General features: G+C 32.8%; 1 protein-coding gene across 1 annotated transcript in view; it reads left to right on the top strand.

Moving 5' to 3' along the window:
- Positions 1-21,636, top strand: part of LOC124919708 — a 29,954-nt gene extending 8,318 nt beyond the window's left edge. Inside the window, exons 10-42 of the mRNA XM_047460027.1 lie at positions 548-626; positions 712-758; positions 892-1,086; positions 2,074-2,149; positions 4,964-5,044; positions 5,116-5,196; positions 7,758-7,834; positions 7,923-7,977; positions 8,068-8,116; positions 8,295-8,432; positions 9,506-9,587; positions 9,681-9,759; positions 10,908-10,954; positions 11,319-11,530; positions 11,655-11,742; positions 11,902-12,021; positions 12,152-12,270; positions 12,351-12,423; positions 12,523-12,642; positions 14,284-14,352; positions 14,535-14,705; positions 14,793-14,840; positions 16,070-16,211; positions 16,515-16,612; positions 17,364-17,508; positions 17,591-17,679; positions 17,753-17,863; positions 18,353-18,427; positions 19,386-19,451; positions 19,524-19,712; positions 19,810-19,920; positions 20,741-20,821; positions 21,262-21,636. Coding sequence (XP_047315983.1) covers positions 548-626; positions 712-758; positions 892-1,086; positions 2,074-2,149; positions 4,964-5,044; positions 5,116-5,196; positions 7,758-7,834; positions 7,923-7,977; positions 8,068-8,116; positions 8,295-8,432; positions 9,506-9,587; positions 9,681-9,759; positions 10,908-10,954; positions 11,319-11,530; positions 11,655-11,742; positions 11,902-12,021; positions 12,152-12,270; positions 12,351-12,423; positions 12,523-12,642; positions 14,284-14,352; positions 14,535-14,705; positions 14,793-14,840; positions 16,070-16,211; positions 16,515-16,612; positions 17,364-17,508; positions 17,591-17,679; positions 17,753-17,863; positions 18,353-18,427; positions 19,386-19,451; positions 19,524-19,712; positions 19,810-19,920; positions 20,741-20,821; positions 21,262-21,444 — 3,396 coding nt within the window. The 3' untranslated portion in view covers positions 21,445-21,636. The remainder of the gene's footprint in view (positions 1-547; positions 627-711; positions 759-891; positions 1,087-2,073; positions 2,150-4,963; positions 5,045-5,115; positions 5,197-7,757; positions 7,835-7,922; positions 7,978-8,067; positions 8,117-8,294; positions 8,433-9,505; positions 9,588-9,680; positions 9,760-10,907; positions 10,955-11,318; positions 11,531-11,654; positions 11,743-11,901; positions 12,022-12,151; positions 12,271-12,350; positions 12,424-12,522; positions 12,643-14,283; positions 14,353-14,534; positions 14,706-14,792; positions 14,841-16,069; positions 16,212-16,514; positions 16,613-17,363; positions 17,509-17,590; positions 17,680-17,752; positions 17,864-18,352; positions 18,428-19,385; positions 19,452-19,523; positions 19,713-19,809; positions 19,921-20,740; positions 20,822-21,261) is intronic.
- Positions 21,637-26,142: the final 4,506 nt, after the last annotated feature.

Below are 26,142 nucleotides of genomic sequence, written 5' to 3'. Positions count from 1 at the left end.
ACTATTTCAATGTGCTAATACTGTTTTTTTTTTTTCTCTTTGATTTCTCTTTTTGATAGAGCAAGAGGTCCTGCCTAATAAAAAACATTTACTTTACTAATCTAATATTCTTGAACATACAATTAATTCACTTTTATAAGTTATCAGAATATCTTCTTAACCTTTAGTCTTGGTAGTAAAACTCTTTTGCCTGAACAATTCTCTAGAATATCTTCAGTATTGCGAAAGAAAACAAAAATGCCTAGGCTGCCTTAATTTATGCATCTCCAAGGGGTCAAAGGTCACATTTGAGAAGATAAGCAATTGAAGAGCTTGTTAAAACTCACTTACAACAAGATATAGCAGATCTTACTACCCCGAATCTTTAAAAGTTTATGGATAGTTGGAGCTCAAATTCTACAGGGGTGCTTGATATCAGCATGCTTCTCCTGTTTTAACAACTTCAGTTTTTAGTTATACATAAATTTACGTGGAGTAGTTGTATAATTTCTACAGTATTAAAATATATCTCTTAGTGACTAAGTGTATGGATTTATAAACTGCAAAGGGGATTGTTCTGGATACGGCGAAGTCACTTCCTTTTCCTCTTCCACTTCTTGCAATTGCTCATCAACAACTTATTGCAGGTATCATCAACTCTTTCTAAATTGTATATATATACATGTGCTGAATTAATGACCTGTTGAATTCCTTGAAATTATACTTTAACAGGCTCCATCTCCAGCCATGGCATTGACAATGATTTGACGGTGATGAAGGTTCTTATACATTGAGATCCCTTAGTATCATTTTATAATATGAGACATTTCTTTCCTCTAAAGTCAAATATCATTCTGCAAATTCTCTCGTGAACTTATAAACATTTAAACTTGTGATCTTATCTGAATGTAGGTTTGGGAAAAGGTGTATGAAGTGGATGTTACTGATGTAGCCAGTACAAGTCTTTATTATCCTGAGCAATTGGCAGTTCAAATAACAAAGGAAGCAGTTCCTATAAAGAAAATTGGATTTATTGGTCTTGGGGCAATGGGGTTTGGCATGTCAACTCAACTCGTCAAATCCAATTTCTGCGTTCTTGGATATGATGTAATATTCCTAACCAAAATTTATCTTTTTCACTTGTATGAAGCTCGATATCTAATTGAACTGTTCTAGCCGATATATATTTTCTCTCTAGATGTTACACTCTTTCTCCAGTTTTGTGCTGAATTACAATGGAATGCACCAACTTTGCCTTTTTGATTTTCTCCTTGCCGTTGATAACATTATCTGGACACTTAGTGATAAGGTTTGATGAGTGTCAATGAGAACTCTAATTCTTTAATTGTCTGAAGCATGGAACATAATTTTATACCTGAACTGCTATTCCAAAAGCTGCAAGAAATGCACCCTGGAGTTCTCCAAGGACCAATAGATACCATTGCATGATAGGGTTGTCAATTTATTTTTGCATATCCTAGAGAAAATTTCCTGAATTTTCTTTTTGCGTATTCTTTTCCCTGCTATGCTGAACCCTTATTAAGAAATAAATTTTCATGGAGATACATGATTCATATGACTGATCCCTATCAATTTGGAGAAGGTTTTGTTGAGTTTAGTTGAAGCATGCTTTTATTCCATACAAAAAATTCCCTCAAAGGCTTATATTTTGTTTACTAACATTTTTGGAATCAGGTGATTGTGGTTTTGCTTGAACTGAGGTGGTACCTTTAACAATTTCTGAATTCTAAAAGTTTTAGTATAGTTCAAACACCAACAAATATACAAATAGATTTGATATTTCTTTGAGTATATACTTGTCATAATAGAGTTTCCAAACAAGTCTAGCATAGGATCATCAGGCTTCTATATTTTTTTTATTTTTCTGTCATTTACACAAAAAAATGTCCGGATGTATACCTCATACAAAAAAAGAAGGTTGGAACTTTTGTACATTCAGTTTAGTATTGATACGTGTAAGGCAGTATTGGACCTAAGTAATTTGGATCCTGGAGTTTACATATAGATTGCCTGAAGCTGAAAAATACCTTAAATTTTCAGCTGTTGACATTTATCAATGTCTTTGTGTTCCAGGTCTATAAACCAACAGTAACCAGATTTACAAATGAAGGAGGCATAGCTGGGGACTCTCCAGCTGATGTATCCAAAGGTACAAAAAATGGTTCATTAGAAACTCAAGTACATTTTTGGTCATGCTCATAGATAGAGGCTGTGCGGAGGGCCATGGCGGTGGGGTGTCATGCTAGTTCTTCTTTAATTCCCAAAAATAAATAAATAGATAGAGGCTGTATCTTCTTTGTCATTTCACAGCATGTGCTCAAGTTCTTCTAGTGGTCTGATTTCATCTTTCTGGCCTGTTCTACTTTAATGGAAATTCTTACCTTCTTCTTAAGGACAAAGCTTATTACCCAGTTGAAATCCATGTTCTCTATATCTAGATTCCTTCAAATTCTCATAGAAAACAAGAGAAGTTAATATTTCTTGGAGGGAATTTCACAAATATGCAATTGGTCAAACTCTCATAATATTTTTTCTTTTTGGGAAAACGACATAGTCATTTCATTAAAAAACCCCCCAAAAGGGGAAAAAACCTACATGAGTTCATGAATTAAAGCAAAACAAACCTTTGCTTTAATTTAAAAAAAAAACTGGAATAAGAAACCAAATGAGTAAACACAAAATGAATTACAACTTTTCAAACAAACAACAATAGTTTTATGATCTCGCCTTGAAGTTGCTAGATTGAGTGACTTCATAGTAGTTAATGCCCCAATTTTGACATAAACACCAATTTTGCTAATTTTTGGGAATTCGCCTCCAAGTCCAAACAAGGGAATTGCAATCAAACTTTATGCTATTCCAAACATCATTAACACCACCTCTCACCCTCGTGAATACTCTTGAATTTCTTTCCATCCAAATATGGTAAACTGTAGAAGCAAAACCACATTTAAACATATTTGAATGAAAAAGATTACCTTTAGCTTTCAAGATGGCCATCTCCTTGATATCAATCCAATCCGAAGGGAAAAAAACTAACTCCATAGCTTTTGTAAACCGTCTCCATAACTTGAGTGTAAATGGGCAGCCACCAAATAAATGATCCATCGTCTCTTCATTGTCATCACAAAGTAGGCATTTAGAATCCGGGATATTCATAAACCACTTAAGTCGATCCCTTGTTGAAAGTCTCTTCCTAAACAACAACCATAACACAAATTGTTGTCTCAGAATGATTTTGGAGGACCAAACAGCATGAGTCCAACCCACATCGTTCCCCCTCTCACGAATAGACTCCCAAGATAGATTAGAATTGAACTTTCCGTCTCTTTCCACCTTCCAAACCCGCGAGTCGATATTGTCATTAAAGTGTATTGTTTGCATGAAGCTAAGAATCCTAACACCTTCTGGAATACGTCTCAGAAGTAAACTCTCATAATATTCCTTCTTCCTGTTTTTGCCTTTCTATCTAATGGTTTCTCCATTAACTCCATTGTATATATATCTCATAGATCTCATATTTTGACTTTATTCATCATTCCTGATGGTTTAAAACAACTTTTGTGTTCAATGATTTTGTGGTTAGTATTATTATGTATGGTATCACTTTCTTCTATGTACAAGTCTAGGACATATAGTTTTATTTTATTTTATTTTTGAGAAGGTCAACTTTGTATTAGAATATATGAAAGTTGAGATCGCCAGAAGCGATCTAATTACAGGGAAGGGAAATTGAAATGATTACAATTGAAAAGCTGAAATAAAAACTGTTCTAAATTCCAATGAGATCTGAGTAGTCCCATTCCGTACAATTTCCTCTCTTCTTGATGGAGGCGAATGTTTGTAACATTGACCCTTAGATTCTCCCAATGGCAGCACGTTTTCCTTGAAATGTTCTTCTCTATCTTTCCTTCCAAATTCTCCACCAGATGATTGGGAGCAATGGCCTCCAAGTATTCACATTATACTCTTCATTCCTTTAAAATATAATTTTAGCAAGTTCTTTACTAGTAGTTTGTATATTTATGAAATTGAATCTCATTTATTCTATGTTATCTCTACACATTTCATATCCTTTTGACTCAAATACTTGTCTACTGTCCTTGTATTTGGCTTTAGTGACTGCTACTCTAGTCTCATTCATCTTTGAACAACGCCATTATCAAATAATTTTTAAAACTGCACTTTTCATGAATTTTCATAATGAACTGCACATGAATCAGATGCTGGAATTTTTATCTATATCTTACTCTCTGCTGGGCTCTTTCCAATTCCTGTTGAATTCCTCATGAGCAAGTTGTAGCTGATGGATACCCATTTGATACTTAAGATGAACCAACAAGCGTAACATGGTGCAAGTTTTTCATGATAATAAAATATTTCTAAGATTATTGTATTAGATAAATTAAACAACCAACACATGGTTAGGGTTTTCTCAACAAGCTTTAAGGATGAGGGATCTGATATTAATTTGTAAAATATAGATTTTTCCTTGGCGGTAAAAGAACTACTTCAACTAGGCATGATTGTATATGATAGGTTATCGAAGAATGGCTAGTTCTGATACAGACAACGCCCTCATATTTTTCAGGAGTTCATTATTCTTCCATTAGTCGCCTGCTTTCTTCCATTAATAATGAGATAAACTGGAACAAATATAGATGAGAATATATCATCTTCCTTTCCTGTTTGAATATCTATCATGTCTCTGTTTTTTACTTTTCAATTAAATCTGTAAAATTTCCTTAACTGTTCTTAAGCATGAAAATTAGAAATGTATTCGTCCTAATCAGCTCTTCCTGATTGAGAGGGCCATGTTACAACCTCAATATGTTAATTTACCATCTATTGTTGAAAATCTGCTGATGTTGACAAATGCAATGATAAATCACCAGATATACTTAAAAAGCAAATGATACTTTGTAAACTAGTAACAAACATTCCGGAAATTTTTCTCTTTCAGATGTGGATGTGCTTGCTCTCATGGTTGCAAATGAAACTCAAGCTGAAGCTGTTCTATATGGAGAACATGGTGCAGTGGCAGGTATAACATATGAGAAAGTATGTAGATTGATTTTCTTGAGCATTTACTGATGTAGTTTCTGTCTATGGCAGCCCTTCCAAATGGAGCATCTGTTGTTCTGTTCTCCACTGTTTCTCCTGCATTTGTTAGCCAGTTAGAGCATCGTTTACAAAGTATGTTTGTCTACACACTACAATTTTTTATGCTTCTTACAAATAATGTGTTCTTGATTGACTACATTTACATTATTCCATTTATATATGTTTGAATGTATGCTATAATATTTTATAGATATGATTACCATGGCATGCCTACATGCCGCCTTAACTTGTAGTTTATTCTGTTTATTCTGTTTCTTCTGAAGAAATTATTTTTGGGTTTTTAATGTTGTTTTGATTCTATTTCCATACATTGTAAATAAATCAACTAAGAAAATACATTTTCTACACAATCGTAGTTATTGTTTTATTTCTTCTTCTAATAGATTCTTGAGTAACAACAAAATATGTTTTCTTGTAGTCTCATGTACTGGTTTAGTTAGTTGACTGCATGTCTAAATACCAAACTCTCCACATTCCAAAATGGTATGAGAGCACTTCAACACTAGAAATTGTTGTTTTTTTTCTCTCTTAATTATCGATAATTAAAATATTCTTAGAAGACTAGCTCTTGATTTAGTGCCATGAAGTCCAAAAGCTCTAAGTAAAAATGGATTGCTTAGAGAGCCTTTCAGGCTGTCCATTACCATTTTTGATGACTCACCAGAGTTAACAATCCATTTAATTCGCCTTAAATAGATCTTCACATCTTCCAGGATAGTTTCTCTATAATCTATATCAATTTGATTGCTGTATATTGACCCAAGGCATGTTCAGTTAGGGTTTTGTTGTAAAAGCTCTGTTGCTTTCTCAACCTCAATTTAACTTACACACCTTGTCATTCCTGCTCCCTTCAATCCTTGTGTGATATTAATGTAGATTTCTTCACTTAAGTCACTATGAAAAAATGCCTTTTGAGGTCATACTATAGGAGTTGGTAAGTGAAACAATTACTAATGATAATAAAATCTCATGATATTCATTTTTGCAATTTGAGCAAAATTTTATTCGTAACTAAATCTCAAAGGTCTGAGTGGACCATTTGTCCACTAGTTGTGCCTTTGTATCTCACAAGGATCCATAATCTCTATATTTAATGAAAAATCCACTTGCAATCCATAATATTTTTTCATTTGGGTATATCTTTGATTCTTTTCCACTGCACTCATTTCTTCTTTCATTTTGCTCCATTTTCTTTTTGAATATGCCTTAGAAATAGTATTAAATATGGTGATGATGTTTAGGCTGATAATGAATACTTTTTAGGCTGGTAGGCGGTAGCAAATGATTAATAGAAACAAAGTGGGATAAAGGATAAAATGCTTCTTTTGTGCATTCTCTAATACCTTTTTCTAAAAGCAATTGGAAGATTTAGGTTGTGTTGGCTGAGGTCTCATTTTGGTTCATTCTCAAACTTGGAGGTGGATTCCGATTCGAATAACCAAAGAATTACTCGAATTGAGAGAGATCACAGATTTACAATACTATTCTTCTACTATTTATACTAATATTATCTAACTAATCACCTACTATTATATTAATATTATCTAACTAATCATCTACTATTTTACAAATATTATCTACTTAATATTTTTGACTTTCTTGGACCAGGTCCATAACCATCCCAATTACAAATTTCAGCCCTCTAAATTACTAAAAGTATTCTAACCTTCAGATTCTCATTTTGTTTCCACTTGGGAAGTGATTGTTATCCTTGAATCCACCTTGGAGAACTCAGGAATATTTTGAACTGTATGAAGTGATGGGTTCATATGGTTTTGGTTAAGAACTGGATATGAGGCATGATAGAGGTCAAGGGGATTACTCTAAACCGGATATTTAAGTTACAGTTGTAAATAGTAGATTAGGTTTAGTGTATTCTTGTAAATGTAGTTGATACAAAGTTGTAAATAAGATGTTAGTAGTCTTATAAATAACATATTATAATAATGTACGATCAATCAATTGAAAGAAACCACTAACTAGAACTTACAAAACTCTCAAGATTCTTATCTCCCCTTCTTGTGATTCTCATTTTTTTTCTTCTTACCTGAATTCTCAAAATCCCTACATCATAAGATTGTAACAATTGAATAAGAGTAATGTTTCTACCACATGTGAATCAGTCGGTCACTGGAATCCACCACAATCGTTTCCTCTGTACATTTATACAAAATCTTCATCTTCACAAGCCCATAAAAACTGGAGTCGGAGCGTACATGTGAACCGTCAAGGACTTTCCCTTTTATCTAGATTCCTCCAAACTCTCATTGTGGACTTTCCCTCATCTTGGAGCTGGTATGCAATGTGTGCTTAAGGCCTTTGCTGCCCCTCATATGTGTCATTGAGCAAATTACAACACAAGTTGTTATCTAATTGGGGCCACAAGTGTATTCAGTCACTGGGACCAGCTGGATATAATTGTTTTCAGTTTGATGATAACTTAATAATCCATTACCAAGTATGCTTCCTAAGAGGAAGGTTGCTGATTCGACCTTTACTTGCGCATTTCAGAAAATATTCCATCACCAGTCCCACCTCTTTATCTTCATCTTCCACTTTGACATACATAAGTGTTAGGATTCTCCTGCTTTTATCCCTTCTTGTGATAATTGATTTATGTCCAATTATTGAAGGTGAACACAGGGACTTGAAGTTGGTGGATGCTCCTGTTTCTGGTGGCGTTATTAGGGCATCCAATGGAACACTTACGGTTTGAAAAGCTTACCTTTTCATGATTCACCAGTTCTTGGTTTCTATTCTTCAACGAACTGATTAATTGAATTTGAATTCTTTAATAGATAATGGCATCAGGCACTGACGAAGCTTTGAGGCATGCTGGTTTAGTTTTATCAGGTACTATGTGCTTGACGAATTAGAATGAGTTTTAGGCTTAAGTTCTATGATCAATGTTTTAATGGTGTGTTGACTGTTGCTTATGAGCAGCATTAAGTGAGAAGCTCTACATAATCAAAGGAGGTTGTGGAGCTGGAAGGTAAAATTGCATTCTCTTCCTTTTCGTTAATGTTCTTTTTCTCTTTACTATTCATTTGAATGACTGCACTGGTTCCTTGATTAAAAAGAAATATAATAATAAGAATAGATTGAAGTGTATGCTCTATGAAATACAAGCATAACTTTGGAAGATCATCAGTTTGCTTGTTTTCATGCAGTGGTGTGAAAATGGGAAATCAACTGCTTGCTGGAGTACATATTGCATCAGCAGCTGAAGCAATGGCATTTGGTGCTCGTTTGGGCCTTAATACACGCACACTGTTTGATGCCATAAATAACAGCAGAGGAACATCATGGTGTGTCATATAAACTGCAAAACAAGGCTATTTATTTATCTAACCATCAAAATTATGAATTGTTATCAACTGTTGTCAAGCATGGATAAGGGATAAGTTTAATTTTGTTTGGAGAATGTGATCCAAAGGCACTCTTACAATAATAACTGTTAGTGCGATATATGGAACCTATGGTTGCATTTGTCAAAGGTCTTGATTTTAATTGTATTTATGCCACTTGGAGCAACATAATGCTGTCCTTCAGGAACATACTAGGATTAACTGTAGGGATATATTTGTCTTTGTAGTAGTTTAACTTAAAAGGGTCTTTTTTTTTCTCTTCTTTCCTTTGTAGCCCATAAAAAGGCACTTCAGGTATCATATTTTGCAATCATCCTATTATAAAATAACATAACATAACATATTATCAGAAAATCTAAATAACTCCTGCTTTAAGACTGTTAAGTCAAAGTTTCATAGCACATAAATGCCCCTGCAAATTCCTATATAGAGTGCTTCTGTAAGTCGGTGAAACAACCATATGGCTAGCTAGATAAAGGTTTAGAAGACTATACAGTAAAGGATAATATTCAAATGAAGTACTTGAAGAGATGTGATCTAGCCCTTTCACAATAATATATTTCCCTAACAGCTAGATTAAGTATAGGCAGCCTTGCTTGTATTGCCTGATCAAACTCTCTGCCGTGATTGGGGATCTGATGCATACACGATCATGCTTAATTTTATTGGATATGTTTTTTTGCTAAGCAATTTTATTGGATATGTGGTTACAAGTCATAAAGAAAATTGAAGCTTGGGCAGCATTGCATCTTCATTTTTTTCAGTTAAATTTCCATTGCCAGAACTGTCTATTTTGCTGTTTGATGTATTTTTTCGAGTGGTCTATCATGCAGAATACTAAACCACCCAATAAACATTTTGTTTATACAACCTAATCCAAATTCATTGTGATCATTACGATACTTTTCTCTTTACTGCACTTATTGATGACTCTGTATGTAACAATATCATGGATTACATAAATCTCTTCATATTGTGAATCCATTAGTGACTGATCATATAATGCTCCACAGGATGTTTGAAAATCGCGTTCCGCACATGCTGGACAATGATTATACACCATTGTCTGCCATTGATATATTTGTCAAGGATCTGGTCAGTCATATATATTTTACTTCCTATTGTCTGAAAACATTTTTCTGTTGAGTCTTGTTATATAACTCCAAATGATGCTATAATTGACCGCAGGGCATTGTTTATAAGGAATGCTCAGTTCGCAAAGTTCCACTGCGTGTTGCTACTGTTGCACATCAGCTTTTCTTGTCCGGTACAATTACACTTATGCACATTATTTATTTATTTATGATTCTCCACATCCTTTATCATGATCTCTATATACGAATATGTGTTATTATTATCAAAATCTATATAAAAGTTGGTCTTTGAAGACGTCTTGCAGAAAGCTATAGTAGAACATTTAATTATAGCAATTAGAGATAATCAGTATTTTCCCACCCAGAAAAGGGTCAATATGCATAAGGAGGCTATTACATTAGAAGAAGGCTTGCTGACAGTAGTCCTCAATAGTTTGTCTATTGATTCATTAACAATATACAGGAAAGGCTCCATAATATTATGAAGATGAGATCCATCATTTGAATGTGCTTGGTTGGCAACATCCCAGATTTCCTTTGCCGTTCCATTAAGAGAAACTTCTCACCTATTTCGTTGGTCATTGAATCGACCATCCAGGACATAACCGTATGGTCATTAATTTTTCTTTCCTTGTACAACGGATCTCCCTTAACTGGGGTTGTTATCTCATCTATGAGATAATTGTCCTCCCCTTGTCGGGCACAACCATGAGAGCGTATTGAGACTATTGTAGGTAATTGGTCCCATTCAACTGGTAGAAATTGTTCAGCATTTGGGAGGATTCAGATATATCACAAGAGGTGATAGTTGTGTGATATGACTTCTGAAGAGGACCCTTGAAAGGTTGCTCCACCTTTACACTTTGACGATGATTTGGGGTGCATGGGTATATATTCTGGAGAGGAGATTCAGAGGAGGTCGAGCTGTCTTTGAGACTCACGACTGAATTTATTTATTTTTACATAGGATGTTCTTACTACAAATGTAGCTCTTATACCATGCAGATTTTTGGAATAATAACTTGTGTAATTTTTTTATGGGTTCCCTTTAAAAAGACATTACACGTGTTTCCTTAAGATAACTCGTACTCCCTAGAACCTTGGAGTGTTTATCATTTAGATGAGTATATATCAGAATATATTGAACATAGATTCCCAAAAACGCCTTGTTGGAAGTGGGGGTCATTGTTGTGGGAGGTCGTGCTAGCTTTCTCTAGGGAATAAACTCTTTTTTTTTGTAAAAAAAGCCACACTATCTAGGTGTATTCTAATATTCTCTATCCTAATTGAATATTCTACATAAACTTTTCTTATTGAGCAGGTTCTGCTGCTGGATGGGGTCGGATAGATGATGCTGGAGTGGTCAAGGTAAAATATTGAGGTTATTACATTGCTTTAGACACAGATCTTCTACATGTGTAAACTTGAGGCCCCTAAATCCCATATAAATGAATTCAGGGGCTAAGCACTGACTTCAACAACTATATCCTCCCTTAATAATTTGAGAAGGAGGTCCAATAGTATTTGTTTAAAACATCCCATTATAATCAGATACCCTGGCTTGTATATAAGTATTTATTTAAACTATGGTGTCATGATGAGTTTAAGAGCTAAAGTCAACAATGTGGAACATAGTTAGTCCATATAAAGATTGTTAGCATTTATGTTTCAACTAGATAGAGCAAGTTAACATCACTTATTGTCAATAAATCTATATTTTCATGCTTTTCAGGTGTACGAGACCCTAACAGGTGTGAAGGTTGAAGGAAAGCTTCCAGTTCTTATGAAGGAAGTCGTGATACAGTCTCTCCCACCTGAATGGCCAGAGGATCTCATTGGCGATATACAGAAGATGAACCAGAAAAGTTCAAAAACATTAATTGTTCTGGATGATGATCCAACTGGAACTCAGACTGTTCATGATATTGAAGTATTGACGGAGTGGTGAGTTTCCAGGCTGCACGCACTTTATGTTCTTCCTTCCAGATCTTGATACATTATATATGTTTACATGATCATTTTATGGTCGATAAAGCTTAATTGGATATGTTTTATGATCATGTTTCAGGAGTACAGAATCACTTGTAGAACAATTCAAGAAAAAGCCCAACTGTTTTTTCATATTGACCAATTCTCGTGCATTGAGCTCTGAGAAGGTAGAAAAGCTTCACATAGAAACACTGGAAATAAAACAAAATCTTATTCTATGTAGAAGACACATTTTCTGAGATACAATTGGCAGTTTGCTTTTCATTTTACGAGGGAATTTTAAATTATTTTTACTTCAAAATATAACCAGATTTGACTGCATACAGGCCACTGCACTGATTGAAGGCATCTGTCAAAATATACGAGTAGCAGCAGAATCAGTAAAAAATGTCGACTATACAGTAGTCTTGAGAGGAGATTCAACTTTACGAGGGCATTTTCCAGAGGTATAGAAGTGACCTCCTTAATGATCAAATTATTAAGTTGATATTTACCAGTGATAAATAACTTCCTGCAATGATATAGAAGTTGTTACTGGTGCTAATGTTTATGATAAAAATGCCACCATCCATCTAGGAAGCAGATGCTGTTGTTTCTGTTTTGGGTGAGATGGATGCATGGATTATTTGTCCGTTTTTCCTGCAAGGAGGCCGTTATACCATTGGGGATACGCACTATGTTGAGTATTCTGGAGGGTAATTATTCCCTGTTTGTGTTAAAAGAGAAAAGTATTCCATGTGCTTAAATCCTAAAAGTGTTATATGTTTGTATTTAGGCTTGTACCGGCAGGGGAAACAGAGTTTGCTAAAGATGCTTCATTTGGTTATAAATCTTCAAATCTTCGGGAGGTATAGTCTAGTTTTTACGATAAGGAAGAATATTAAGTGTTTTCATTTAGATTCTGAAAGATCACTAAATTCAGTTGTAATTTTTTTGCTTAATTCTAGTGGGTAGAGGAGAAAACCAGAGGTCGAGTACAAGCCAGCAATGTTGCATCTATCTCAATTGAGCTACTGCGAAAGGGTGGACCTAATGCTGTGTCTGAGCATCTTTGCAGTTTGCAGAAGGTACATATATATGACATAAACATAATATGTACTCATGTATAGTAAATTTGTATTCCTTGCAACTTATTTGGTCCATCATTTATGGTTGCTCTTATAATTATGGTTCCATATTACTTGGTATACTTGCTCATACAAGAAAGGTGAAGCATCTTAGTTGAATTATTACATTATTTGTTAAAATTTTGTAAGCTGACTAGAATAAAAAAGATCAAGATAATCAGGAGTATGCTTAATTTATGTCAATTTAATAGTTTTTCTTCTTGAGATTTTGAATTTATCTTCTATTTTTCTATGTGCCTAGTAGTTTCCCAACACATGAATGGGTTGAGTGTAGCAACATGAAGAATGGTGTAACTGCCTAAGTTTTCTAGCAAAAGAAAAAATGCCCAAGTTATTGTTTTTAAAGATTGCAAATATTTTGGAGGACTGTTTATTTTTTGTTTTCATCCAGATCTTAGCCTAATTGGATTCCTAGTTTATGTTTGTTCTCTATATGTTTCATTAACCTAACATATGAATCTTCTAATTTCATGACCAGTCAGAGTCATTTGGAAATGGCCTATTGCAAAGTTTTAGTAGGGTTAGGGTAATTAGTTAGGGCTCTAAATAGTGAAGAGACCCTTAAGTTTATTGTATTAGTTAATAATACTTCCCCAAGTTGTTAGGGGTTGTTAGTTGTTTTAATAGGTGGCACCTTATGGTTAAATATCGGGTGACCTCTGAAAGATTATTTTGAATGAAATATCAATTGAGTTTACTTTCTCCCTCGGCTATGGAGGTTCTCCATACTCCTCATCTAAAGGATTAGGCCATTCCTTTCTCATATTCTTCTTCAATATACTCTTATCTATTACAAAACCCTAAACCTAAGAATCGTAACATTGTAGAAATCCCAATGTGTTGCTGCATCTTACATGTCTCATTTGTTATTTTGACAGCATATTGCTTGTTGAGAAATAAACATGTTCATGGTCTGAATTATTTCCCAAAGTTGAAGAAAGATTAGTTGTATGAGCACTAGATAGTTTAATAGTTTATATATTATAAGTAATTATAATGATCTTAACCATGCTCTTCTATAGGCTATAAGAAGAGATACAGAAGAAATAAATAATTGCTAACCTGAATTTGACCTAATGACAAATTGACCCTAACAATATTGCAATCTCTGCTCTTGAATCAATATAAATAGGAAGTATAAAAGGGCTCACATTGACATTTTTGGTTGTTATCTTGTAAAATAGAATAAAAATGTATATTTTCTATTAAAAAGATAAGTATTCTAGTTTATAGTATGTAGGAATTTAGTGAAGAGAAAGGTTCTGTTGTATTGCTTTGATGCTTTAGGCTCATAAAGGAGTAATTAGAAAATAATAATTAAGAAAACATAAAAAAATACTAATTAAGGAAACACAAAAACCAAGATGCAAGGCCTTCAGACATAGTCGTGAGAACAGGCAATCTCGAATGGCAGACTATTCAGTTTATTCCAAATTGGAAGTAATTAACTGAAGAGATCTGATACTGTGGCCTTCTGTAACCATGTGTTACGCATATCAAGTTAAATTTCACTGTTTGAAGATGAACGTAAACCACCTACTATACAAAGCTAACAAATTTTGTTTTTTTCCTTAAATACAGGGAAGTATTTGTATAGTCAACGCAGCCAGTGAACGAGACGTGGCTGTGTTTTCGGCTGGAATGATCCAGGTAAAACTCATGATTTCCGTATAGTCACATTAATTTTTTTCTTTCATGGTTTAAGAACGCCGAAGTGGGGGGCCATAACTTTGGGGGATCGTGCTAGCTTCTTAAATTAAAAAAAAAAAGAGGAAAAGAAAAAAATAATAAGTTGGAAGTGTATTTTAAATGACCCTTTCTTGTCCAAGCAGGCTGAACAGAAAGGAAGACGTTTCTTATGCCGGACTGCTGCAAGCTTTGTTTCTTCTTGCATAGGCATAATCCCCAAAGCTCCAATCCTACCTAAGGATCTTGGCATAGACAAATACTGTAATGGTGGGCTGATAGTTGTCGGTTCGTATGTCCCGAAAACAACACAACAGGTTGGTCAACATTGTAGAGGAATCATTTTCTTGTTTATGTTTTCAGGGGATTCCATCTATTTGTTCTTACCTATTTGTTATGGATAGGTTGCAGAGCTTAAATCCGAGTGTGGGCATATATTAAGAAGTATTGAGGTGATTAGACGATGAATTCCATTATTTATTCATGATGCTTAGCAATTTATTTATTTTGCTAAGGGCACGTCATATTTATTTATTCATGATACTTATCAGTTCAATTTGACTTGATTATTGAGTTGTTCAATGGACGATGTTAATGGCATGTGTTCAAGACTGGTATAGACATTGTTTGTATATTAGAAGTTGCATTCACATCCACTTTTTTTGAGACCATGGTTTATTCCCTCAATAACCTTGTTATTAATAAACTTTATAACATATAAAAAAAAGTTGGGCAAACATATGTAATGCCATCAGTATGCATCTTGGTCCAGTTTATTAAGATTTTTAAGGAATTTTCTAGGCCAAAATATTATATGAAAATAATTTGATTTATTTTTTTCATTCCTGAGGAATTACAATTACAGATCTTCTTTGATAATGGTATAGATCAACAGAACAATGGTTTCATCAGGGTTAGGCAAATCCAATTAAATATGTTCCCAAATTTGATGAATCAATTTCTCAATTTCTAACCATTTGGATAAAATCATGAGAATGTTTGCAAATCTATTATTGAGAATATTTATCTTGGATATGAATAACGTGATTCCTTTATTTGGAAAAAAAACCTAGAATATGCATAATCTCTGGAAGCCTTTGAGAATATGAGCTTTAAACATTGGAATAAACCTAGGATCTTTAAAATGATACAATTTGTCAGCATTAAGTCTTCTAGTGTCTTGATCTTGTAACACTTGAACTGAAATAACCTAGGATGTGGAGAAATAGTACAATAGTCGGATTGTCAGTGTTAAGCCTTCTCGTGCCTTGCTATTTAACACTTTACTTGGAGTCCTTAATATTTTTCTTGGAGTTCTTTTAATCTGTTCTAACTCTATAGACCATGTTACAATGTGTTCTTGCTTTTTAGGAGTCAATATTTTGGTTCTTCATGTTTCCTTGTTCACCCACTTAAAATAGAAGAGTTAAGAATTCATGTGTACATTAAGAATTACTGTCTTATGTTTTAAATAAGTATATGTATTTTTTAAACTCTAGATTTGAATCAAACAAAACAGCGGAAGCTAAATCATGGCTTGACATGGTAATACTACTTTTTTTGTGGTCACTAAACCAATTCATTTTCACTATAATCATTCAGACTTTTCACTTGGATTATTTTGATTGCACGATTTGACATTTCAACAAAGATCTAATATGATTCTCTCTCTACTAAATAGGTTTCTGTTGATAAGCTTGCCATGAAATCATCAGAAGAAAGGGAGGAGGAAATCAGAAAGACAGCTGAGATAGCAGATATTTTCCTTGGAGCTTGTAAAGATACACTTATAATGACCAGCCGAGAACTCATTACAGGGAAAAGTGAGTGTTGTCAATACACATAGAATAATAGATAATACATATAAGAAATTATACTGCACATCTTATAAAAAGAAAGAAAAGAAACTATGATGCACCATAAAAACTATATTATCTGGGCATGATATTTGTGGGAAGTTTGACCTCATTTCATCTATGTTACAAATTATGTGAAATAAATTAAACCCAGATTATGAGCAATAAGTTTGCGATTAGGTTCAGACAAAAGAATATAATTGAATGAAAAAAACTGAATGTTGCAGAGAAATATGTTTTCCAATTGAACCTTTGTCCACTTCCTTGCAGCTCCTTCTGAGAGTCTGGAGATTAACTTCAAAGTGAGCTCTGCATTGGTGGAAATAGTTAGGCGAATAACAGTCAGACCTCGTTACATTCTTGCAAAGGTATATCTACTTTATTGAATGATGGAGTTAACACCTTTTTTCTTGCTTATCTTATACTAACAAGACATAGAAGTACACTTTCTTGTGATGTTTGAGGAGATCGGGTTGTAGGATTATCTATCTGATAAAGCAGAAATTACATCTTTTTGAAGAATCAATCACATGTATTAATTCTATCAGAAAGAAAAAAATTATTATATTTTTACTATCCTAACAATAGAATTGGTTGCTCTGATATCCTTTCTTCGGATTTTGCGCAACAATGACAACAAACTTGGGAGACCAATTCTCATCAAGGAACTTTTTATCAATACAAAAAAAACACATTACATACAAAGAAGCTTTTTTTTGAATAAATGTCAACAAAATGACGAACTTCATTATACAGTTGATAGGACTTTTTCTTCAAGTAGGAAGATTTTGGTTTTTCTTGTCTTTTATTTGTCCTTACAAGAGTGACATCAAATATTGGCAGGTAAGAGATTTTTCCCTGTGGAATATTTAGATAGAGAGAAAAAGAGATGCTTTTGATAGTTCTCATAATAGGTTATATCTATTTATACAAATGGAGGAGTTAATTTTCCTTAATTAGGATAAAATCAGAATCCTAAAATATCACTACTAATTTTTACTCAATTAAGGTAAATCAGAAGTCCTAAAATATCTTAACTAATTTATAGAATAAAATAAAATAAACCTAGTTTGACTATTTCCACAATGTTTGATCACCAGTTTATCCTTTTCTCCTTAGGGTGGAATCACCTCGTCTGACATTGCTACAAAAGCACTAGAAGCAAAACATGCCAAAGTCGTAGGACAAGCTTTGGCTGGTGTTCCTTTGTGGCAGCTTGGTCCAGAAAGTAGACATCCAGGAGTTCCATACATTGTTTTCCCAGGTAACGCATCCATTTTTTTAACATATGACCTCATAAGGTAAATTTCTTGATAGCTCAAACTGCATGATACACTTTTTATCAGGAAATGTTGGAGATAATAAAGCTCTAGCAGATGTTGTGAAATCATGGGCCCGTAAACTCAGTCGTGCTTCAACTAAGGAGCTACTTCTTGTAAGAATCCCCAAAATAAACACTTGATCATAGAAGTTGTGCCATTACTGACTACTATCATTTCTTTCCAAAGAATGCAGAAAATGGTGGTTATGCTGTTGGAGCTTTCAATGTGTATAACCTGGAAGGAGTTGAGGCAGTTGTTGCGGCAGCAGAGGCAGAAAAGAGTCCTGCTATATTACAGGTCTAAAACTAAATATGCACCCAAACAACCATTAAAAATGTTAGAATCATTCAAGACACTGTTTAATGACTTCAAAATTCTGTTCATGTCAAATCCCAGAAAGTTGGAAAAGATATAATAGTAGGTAGAACTTTTTCTCATTATCTGGATTCTAACAATTCCCTCTTAGGCTCTTACTCAAGTGACTCCTTAGAAGAAGAAGAGTAAGCTTTATTAGTTATATTGAATGACAAAATAGCTTATCTTTTTTTTTTCCTGTACTATGGCTCCAGGCAAATAAAAAATGAAGTCTAATCTTTATCCACTACTTAATACATTTTTCTAAGGTAGATAATAGAGTAAGCAAAGTGACATCTATAAATATTGAATTGCAAATTAATGAAGTGCTTTCATAATTTAAGTGATGCCAAGATGTTTACTTCTGATGATTAAGTTTTCTTATTTATTCAGATAGCATTTGAATTTATTGACTGTCTCTCTATTGATCAGATCCATCCTGGTGCGTTTAAGCAAGGAGGAGCTCCCTTGGTTGCATGTTGTATCTCAGCTGCAGAACAAGCCAGTGTAAGTAGTGAAACAATTTAATTTTCATAATTTAATGTCATTTTAATATATTTTTTAAAGTTAATATAATTTTAAACAATATAAAATTTATGGATATTAAATTATTACATTATTGTTAGTTGGATTTCAAGTATATATAAATATTTAATAGTGTAATTTAAATTTTATATTATCTACTTTTATGGGAAATGATACATATCACGACTCTGAAATCGTGACTCGCACAGCGAAAGGACCTCGCTGTTATACAAAAGGGACTTCGCCGACTCAGGGTCCCTTTGTATAACAGCGAAGTCCCTTTTGTATAACAGCGAGGTCCCTTCGCTGTGCGATTCGCGATTTTCAGAGTCGTGATATGTATCATTTCTCAAATTATATATATAATAACTGTCTATGTTTAATTTATGAATGTTTTTGGAGTTTTGATTATTTTTCTGGTAAAATGACAAATATATATTATTAATAAAAACATGAAATATGATGAAGAAACATACATGCTAATGCCCATATACAAATATGATTAGATATAGTTGTAATAATAGAGTCACTTTGATTTAATTTTGTCTATTATATATTTGACGTGTTCATATATATATAACACGAGGTCCCTTCGCTGTGCGATTCGCGATTTTCAGAGTCGTGATATATATCATTTCTCAAATTATATATATAATAACTGTCTATGTTTAATTTATGAATGTTTTTGGAGTTTTGATTATTTTTCTAGTAAAATGACAAATATATATTATTAATAAAAACATGAAATATGATGAAGAAATATACATGCTAATGCATATATACAAATATGATTAGATATAGTCGTAATAATAGAGTCACTTTGATTTAATTTTGTCTATTATATATTTGATGTGTTCATATTTACGATGAAAAATATTTTTAACAACACGAATTTTAAACGTTAATTTTGTGTAAAGAGGATCTCTTTTTCACACTGCAGGTCCCCATTTCTGTCCACTTTGATCATGGAAGCTGCAAGCAAGAGCTAGTGAAAGTTCTAGACCTGGTAATTTGGTGTATTCGTTAAATATGAACATATAAGTGAAGATCAACCCCTTATATATTGAAAGCATGGCAGGGATTTGATTCAGTAATGGTGGATGGCTCACACCTCCCACTGATCGAAAATGTGTCATACACAAAATTAATATCCAATTTAGCACATTCAAAAGGCATGCTGGTAGAGGCTGAATTAGGGAGATTATCAGGAACAGAAGATGATTTGACTGTAGAAGATTATGAAGCAAAACTAACAGATCCAAGCCAGGTTCTTCCTTCATTTTATTCATTATATAGCATGTTGTTAAGTTACTCTCGTTTTACCTTGATCTTTTAATAAATCTGGTTTGTATGTTAATTTTCAGGCTCAAGATTTCATAAATCAAACAAGCATAGACGCATTGGCAGTTTGTATAGGAAATGTGCATGGGAAGTACCCAGCTAGCGGTCCACAACTCAGACTCGATTTGCTTAAGGTGTGGTTTTCCTTTTTCCTTTTTCTCGCAGTTAAGATTGAGTTGTTTTGTTAACAACTTTTTTCATGTTAATCTACATCTGTTATGTTTGTCAAAATTATAATGATCCAAAAAAAGAATGTGATCATTATGGAAAAAAAATCTTTATACCAAATGAAACAAAAAATTAAACTATAATTTGGATTGTGATCTAGAAAATAATTTATGTATCAAATAAGGCAATATAAAACACATTATAATCTGAACCATGATTTCAAGAAACTTTTATACCAAACGAGAAAGTTATTTTCAATTTTAACTTTTCCGATTTTTCAATGGGACGGTGATTGTGACCAAATACCAGTTTTCAAATAGAGCCAAGATTGTTACACATCTGATAATTGTTTCTTTTAACTCTAGATATATTTGGTCTTACTTTGGTAAACTGAGTTAGTATAGGCCTTGTTTGATATTTGGGCATTTGATGGAGGGTATAAATAACCTGGTTATTTAAGGAAAACGACACTAGGGGTATAAGGAATTGTTTGAGGGAGGATATAATATATAATAAATAAATAAATAGATTTTTTTTTTTAAATGAAGGGTATTTTGTTGATGATTTGAATGTTCTGATGGTGGATTGGATAATGGGTTATTTGGAAATAATCCCAAATAATCCACTTCAAACCAGGCTTAAGATATAGATTAAATTATTTTGTTTTATTTAGAGATCTATATCTCTCCATTAAAGTGTGAACAAACTGTGTTTTTTGGATAACTTCAAGTAAACAAAAAGATCTTGTCTGTAGAAATGATAATTTTTATGTAACTGTTTCTGCAGGAACTTTATGCATTGTGTTCAGAAAAGGGAGTTTATCTAGTTCTCCATGGAGCTTCTGGATTGTCCGAAGAACTGGTCAAGGTTCATTACTTCATACCTTTCCCTTACATTTCCCTTGCATTTCATTCTTTTGAAGTATCATTAGGCTACATTTGGTTACTCAAATTAGAATCAAAAGTTCAATTCCAACTTTTGTAGAGTTTGAATTCCAGATACACCATACTCTCATACAAACAATCAAACTAACAAACAATGGTTTCCAATTACCATCTCAGAATTGTGAATGAAGAAATTGAAACTTAAAAAAAATCATATTCATTTTATAATTCCAATTTCATATTTTAATTCTTCAAACAAACACATCATTTGAAATTGACTACCAATTCCAGTTCTATTTCTAATTCCAGTTCTGCTAATTAGCGTTTATGTAAAATATTTTCTAGCATCATTATTCATTATATATACAGTTTTGAGTTATGAGTAAAATTTGATCCAATTGGTTGGTTGGTGTGTGGAATCAGAAATGCATAGAGCTGGGAGTAAGGAAATTCAATGTGAATACAGAAGTAAGAACGGCTTACATGGAGTCGCTGAATAGCCATCCTAAGAAAGACCTTGTCCATGTTATGGAAACTGCGGTGGAGGCAATGAAAGTTGTAATTACAGAGAAGTTTCGACTTTTTGGCTCTTCTGGTAAAGCTTAAAAGGAAGAAGAGACTATATTATCCTTTGATATTATTCATTGAAATAAATACTCTTTGTTTGAACAGATGTTGTATTCTTTCTCTATTCAAGTGGTAATGCAGATACATGGCTTACCCTAAATAAAAGTTAGCAAACCAAATCAACTTTCTACAATTATTTTTTATTCCACTTATTTAACTTTTATTTTTCCAGTATTTTATTTCCAATCCTAGTTTGTTTATTAAAGTAATAAGTGTGTAAGAAGATTAAAATACGGATAATGATAGGGGGAGCCGACTGGGGCAACGACTCCCCCACAGACCCTTTTCTTCTTCCCTGTGTCTCTTCCTTTTTTATTTATCAAATCTTTATTCTCTATTTCGTCTCTTCCTCTTCCCTCTCAAAAGTCAAATACAAAGGAGAGAGAAGAATGAAAGAGGAGGCGATAGATTTGTTAAGGCGGATTAGATATATCTTATTTATCTTCGACATTTTAAAGAAATTGTCGATATGCTTCAGGACTACATTCTCAGCTTGAGTCTCAAATTCGATTACGACGATGACTCCTCAATGTCTTCCGGAAGCCCATCGTCTCAACAGCCGTTATCCAAAGAACATGTGAAACTTCTCTTTTCCTTGCCTCCGCACACTGATCAGTCATCATTTAAGTGCTTCTCAATCTCGGACATGGTTATGTTTGGGATAAAATGGTCCCGAACATGGTAATGTTCGGGACGAAATGATCCCGATTATGGCCAAAATTTAATATTTCTGAAAATGTCTAAAACATATATAACAACAAATTAAATGTTTGTGTCATTTTTAAACCTATATAATTAAAAATATAACAAAATTAGATTTGCGAATCTATATAACTTTGGACAGATATGCAAATTAGTTTAAAATTCTCCACTTTAACTTAGATTTGTTATTATTAAGAGTTATTATCATTAACTTGTAATTACCGAAACAAACACCCAACTTGATTAAAATGTGTAGCATAATTAGCCGTGTTCAATATTTGGTCTGAATTGAATATTCGATCGAATTCGAATAAACCGAATTCGAATAATATTTTGGTTTTCGAATCGAATTCTAAACCGATTCGAATTAAAATACGGTTTTTGGTTTAGTTTTTGAGTTTAGGTTTCAACTCGAAAACCAACATGAAAACATAATTCATTTTTTTATTATTTATTTTTTATTATATATTATATAATTTATTACATATTATATATTAAATTATCATAAGCCTCCTATTAGATCCCTAATATTCAGCCCAATAATTCAGTAAATTTATAATTCTTCATTCATTTTTTTCTTTCTCTAGCCGTCCACCTTCCTGGCCTTTGTGATCATTTCAGTTGTCCACCTCATCTCTAATTTTAAAAACATCTAAATTATTCATCGATTTAGCTATTTCACTAGTAATATCACCATTGTCATCAACATTTCTCCAACGACATATATTGTCGTCGTCAACACTATTTTACTTTCGCCGTTCAATTACCGAATATTACCGGTGAATCACTAAGCTTAGTTTGCGTTATTTATATATTTTTTATAATTTAAGTATATAAACCCTCTCTAACAACTTTTTTTTAAACTCTTTTAAGAAGATTTCATTCATTGTATGGGTATGTGATGTTTAATATTTGGTCTGAACCAAATATCCGACCGAATTTGAATTCACCGAATTCGAATTTATTCAAATTGGTTCGTTTTTCGAATTTGCTTAAAAAAATAAAAAATTCGAAGACCTCGAAACGATGAATACCCCTAAGAACAATTTCACTAGTATCAGTAGATCTTTTATAATATTTAGGTTTTTGTTTTTGTGATTAAGAGTAGTTTTAGTAGTCCCTCGACTAAGATTTTGTAAATGGATTCAGATACAAAAACCTAACTTGCTTAAAATGTGTAGTATCAATACTCAGTAGGTCTATTATATTATTTAGGTTTTGTTTATACATGTGTGACTAAGGTTTTTTAAATGGATATAGATCCAGAAACTAGAAACATAAATAAAAAAAAAATTTCCAAACATTAAATCAAGTTCCCGCATGTTCATGTTCGGGATAATCCTAACTACATGATGATCATGTTTGAGAACTTATCGTCTGTTAGTGTTGAACTTGGATGTAGTTGAAAGAAACTGATTCTCTTGAAAAGTAAAATGAATTTAGGGTTTAAGTTGTTCGGTAACATTATTGTTCGTCATTGAAGGTTTACCATTTTCGAACTTACTATAAAAGACACTCGAAAAAAAGAAAAAATCATCGAAAGTCCGAAGTCGCAAAAGAAAGAAGAAAAAAATAAAAATCGCGAAAAAAAATATAGAAAGACAAAATCGCTAAAGAAATAAGAATAACAGAAATCCAAAATAAAAATAAAAATAAAGAGACCGAGAAAGGATTAAAATAAATTAAAAACAATTATTATTAATTTATTTAGTGACTTTTTTTTCCACCGGCTGCAAGGTGGGAGGTCATTTTCATATATATATATATATTATTTATTTTTAATTCATTATATTTTTCTTTATTATTTTTTTATATTTATATTTTATATATGAGTTTATAATATTTTTTATTATTTTTTAATATAAACAAAAAATTTCTATCAAAATTAAATTAAATAAAATTTTATTTTATATATTATTTATTCAATATAAAAAATATTAAAAAAATAAACTAGTTATATCTTATTTAAATCAAATTCGAAACTTTAAAGTTATATATATATATATATATATTTAAAATTCTATTATATATTTAAAAATTAAGATAAAATTAGTATAAAAAAATGAGATATATAAGTTATATATATATATATATATATATATATATTTGAAATTAAAAAATTACACAAATTATAAATATTTATAAAATTATATAATTTTACATATATTAATATAATATTTTTTTTACTAATTATTAAATTTTATAAATTATCAATTAATAAATATATTATAAATTCTGTAAATTACGTGTAATAGTATTAATAATAATATAGATAATATTAAATGATGTATATAACTATAAAGTAATAAAAATTATTAAAATATTAACTAATAAGATAATATAATAAAATAAAATGAAATAAATTTAAATAAAATAATGAATGTATAAATTTTTTAATTTTATTTGAATTGTGATTGACTTATTTTTTTAATAAAAAATAAGTTATAATAATTTATTAAAATATAAGGTTAGGATCGGGTACAACAATAATAGGGGATTAATATGGTTGAACTCAATATGACACTTTCAATTCGATTTTAATCCTGTTAGAGATGAAAATATGTTTATATTATTCACAAATCTTCGCAAGCACTTGAACGGATTAAAGTGTGGAAATGTTCGCTCGATTTGAAGCGGCAGATAGAAGTTTTATGGATGTTCGAAGATAAAACTCCTACATCACCCCTTCTTCTGTTTCCAAAAGGTTTTCACTTGAAGCTTTGATTCGTAAAACAACTACACAAACCCAGTCAGAAACACATGACTTAACCGTTGCTTATTTCTGAACTCCTAGTTAACACTCTATTGAACAGACAAAGTACAGTACTAAAAATACACTCAGGCAAAACAGTAGATTAATTATAGAATGATCTTAGAGCGAGAGTAATCACAACGCGCAAAGAGATTCTTAATTCGTGTGGTTGTTAAGGGAGGCAAGAGAACCGAGAGATTCACCGTTGTACTATGATCACCTTTTATATTGAAGTCTAGCAACGGTCGAATTCGTCTTTTGGATACATGTCAGCTTTCTGATGGATGTATGCCAGGTGTACGGGATCGTACATAAGAATATATTTGTTGGATCGTGGCGTACCGAATTGTACTGTGGAATATTCGGTAGATCATGGTGTACTGGAAGGTTCAACGCGGGCTAAAGGAATAATCAAGTACTATGGCAGTTAAGCGTTGAAAGCTAACTTGGCAGATGGCTGATGACGAGCACTGCTGTTCGATGTGCTGATTAGCTTAAGCAGATAGGCAGACGCTTCTTCAGACAGCTGCTGAAGCAAGGCGTCTGCTTGCGCTTCTTCAGACGGCTGCTGAAGCAAGGCGTCTGCTCGCGCACTTCTTCAGACTAGAGCGTCTATTGAAGTAGGACGCCTGCTCGTGCACTTCTTCAGACTAGGGCATCTGCTGAAGTAGGACGTCTGTTCGCGCACTTCTTCAAACTAGGGCGTCTGATGAAATAGGATGTATGCTTGCGCACTTCTTCAGACCAGGACGTCTGATGAAGTAGAACGTTTGCTCGCGCACTTCTTCAGACTAGGGCGTCTAATTACGTGAGACGTTTACTCGCGCACTTCTTTAGACTAGGACGTCTGATGAAGTGAGATGTCTACTCGCGCTTCTTTAGACTCACACGTCTGTTGAAGTTTGACGTTTTCTCGCGCTTCTTCAGATTAACACGTTTGTTGAAGCAAAACATTTTCTCGCGCTTTTTCAGACGAACACGTTTGTTGAAGCAAGACGTCTTCTCGCGTTTCTTCAGACTAACACGTCTGTTGAAGCAAGACGTCTTCTTGCGCTTCTTCAGACGTACCTGCATAAAAACAATTTACACAACTTAGTTTTGTTCATGAACACATCATTAAAACTATGTCATATTGATTTAAACTTATTCTCCTAAGTTCATTTAAATCAATTAAAGCATTTTTTTTAATTAATTATTTTTCTAATAATTAATTTCCTTTTTTA

This window comes from Impatiens glandulifera, chromosome 1, assembly GCF_907164915.1.
Source record: "Impatiens glandulifera chromosome 1, dImpGla2.1, whole genome shotgun sequence".
NCBI classification, from domain to species: domain Eukaryota; kingdom Viridiplantae; phylum Streptophyta; class Magnoliopsida; order Ericales; family Balsaminaceae; genus Impatiens; species Impatiens glandulifera.
Note: the sequence above shows the minus strand (reverse complement) of the source record. Positions and strands in the feature narration are given on the sequence as shown.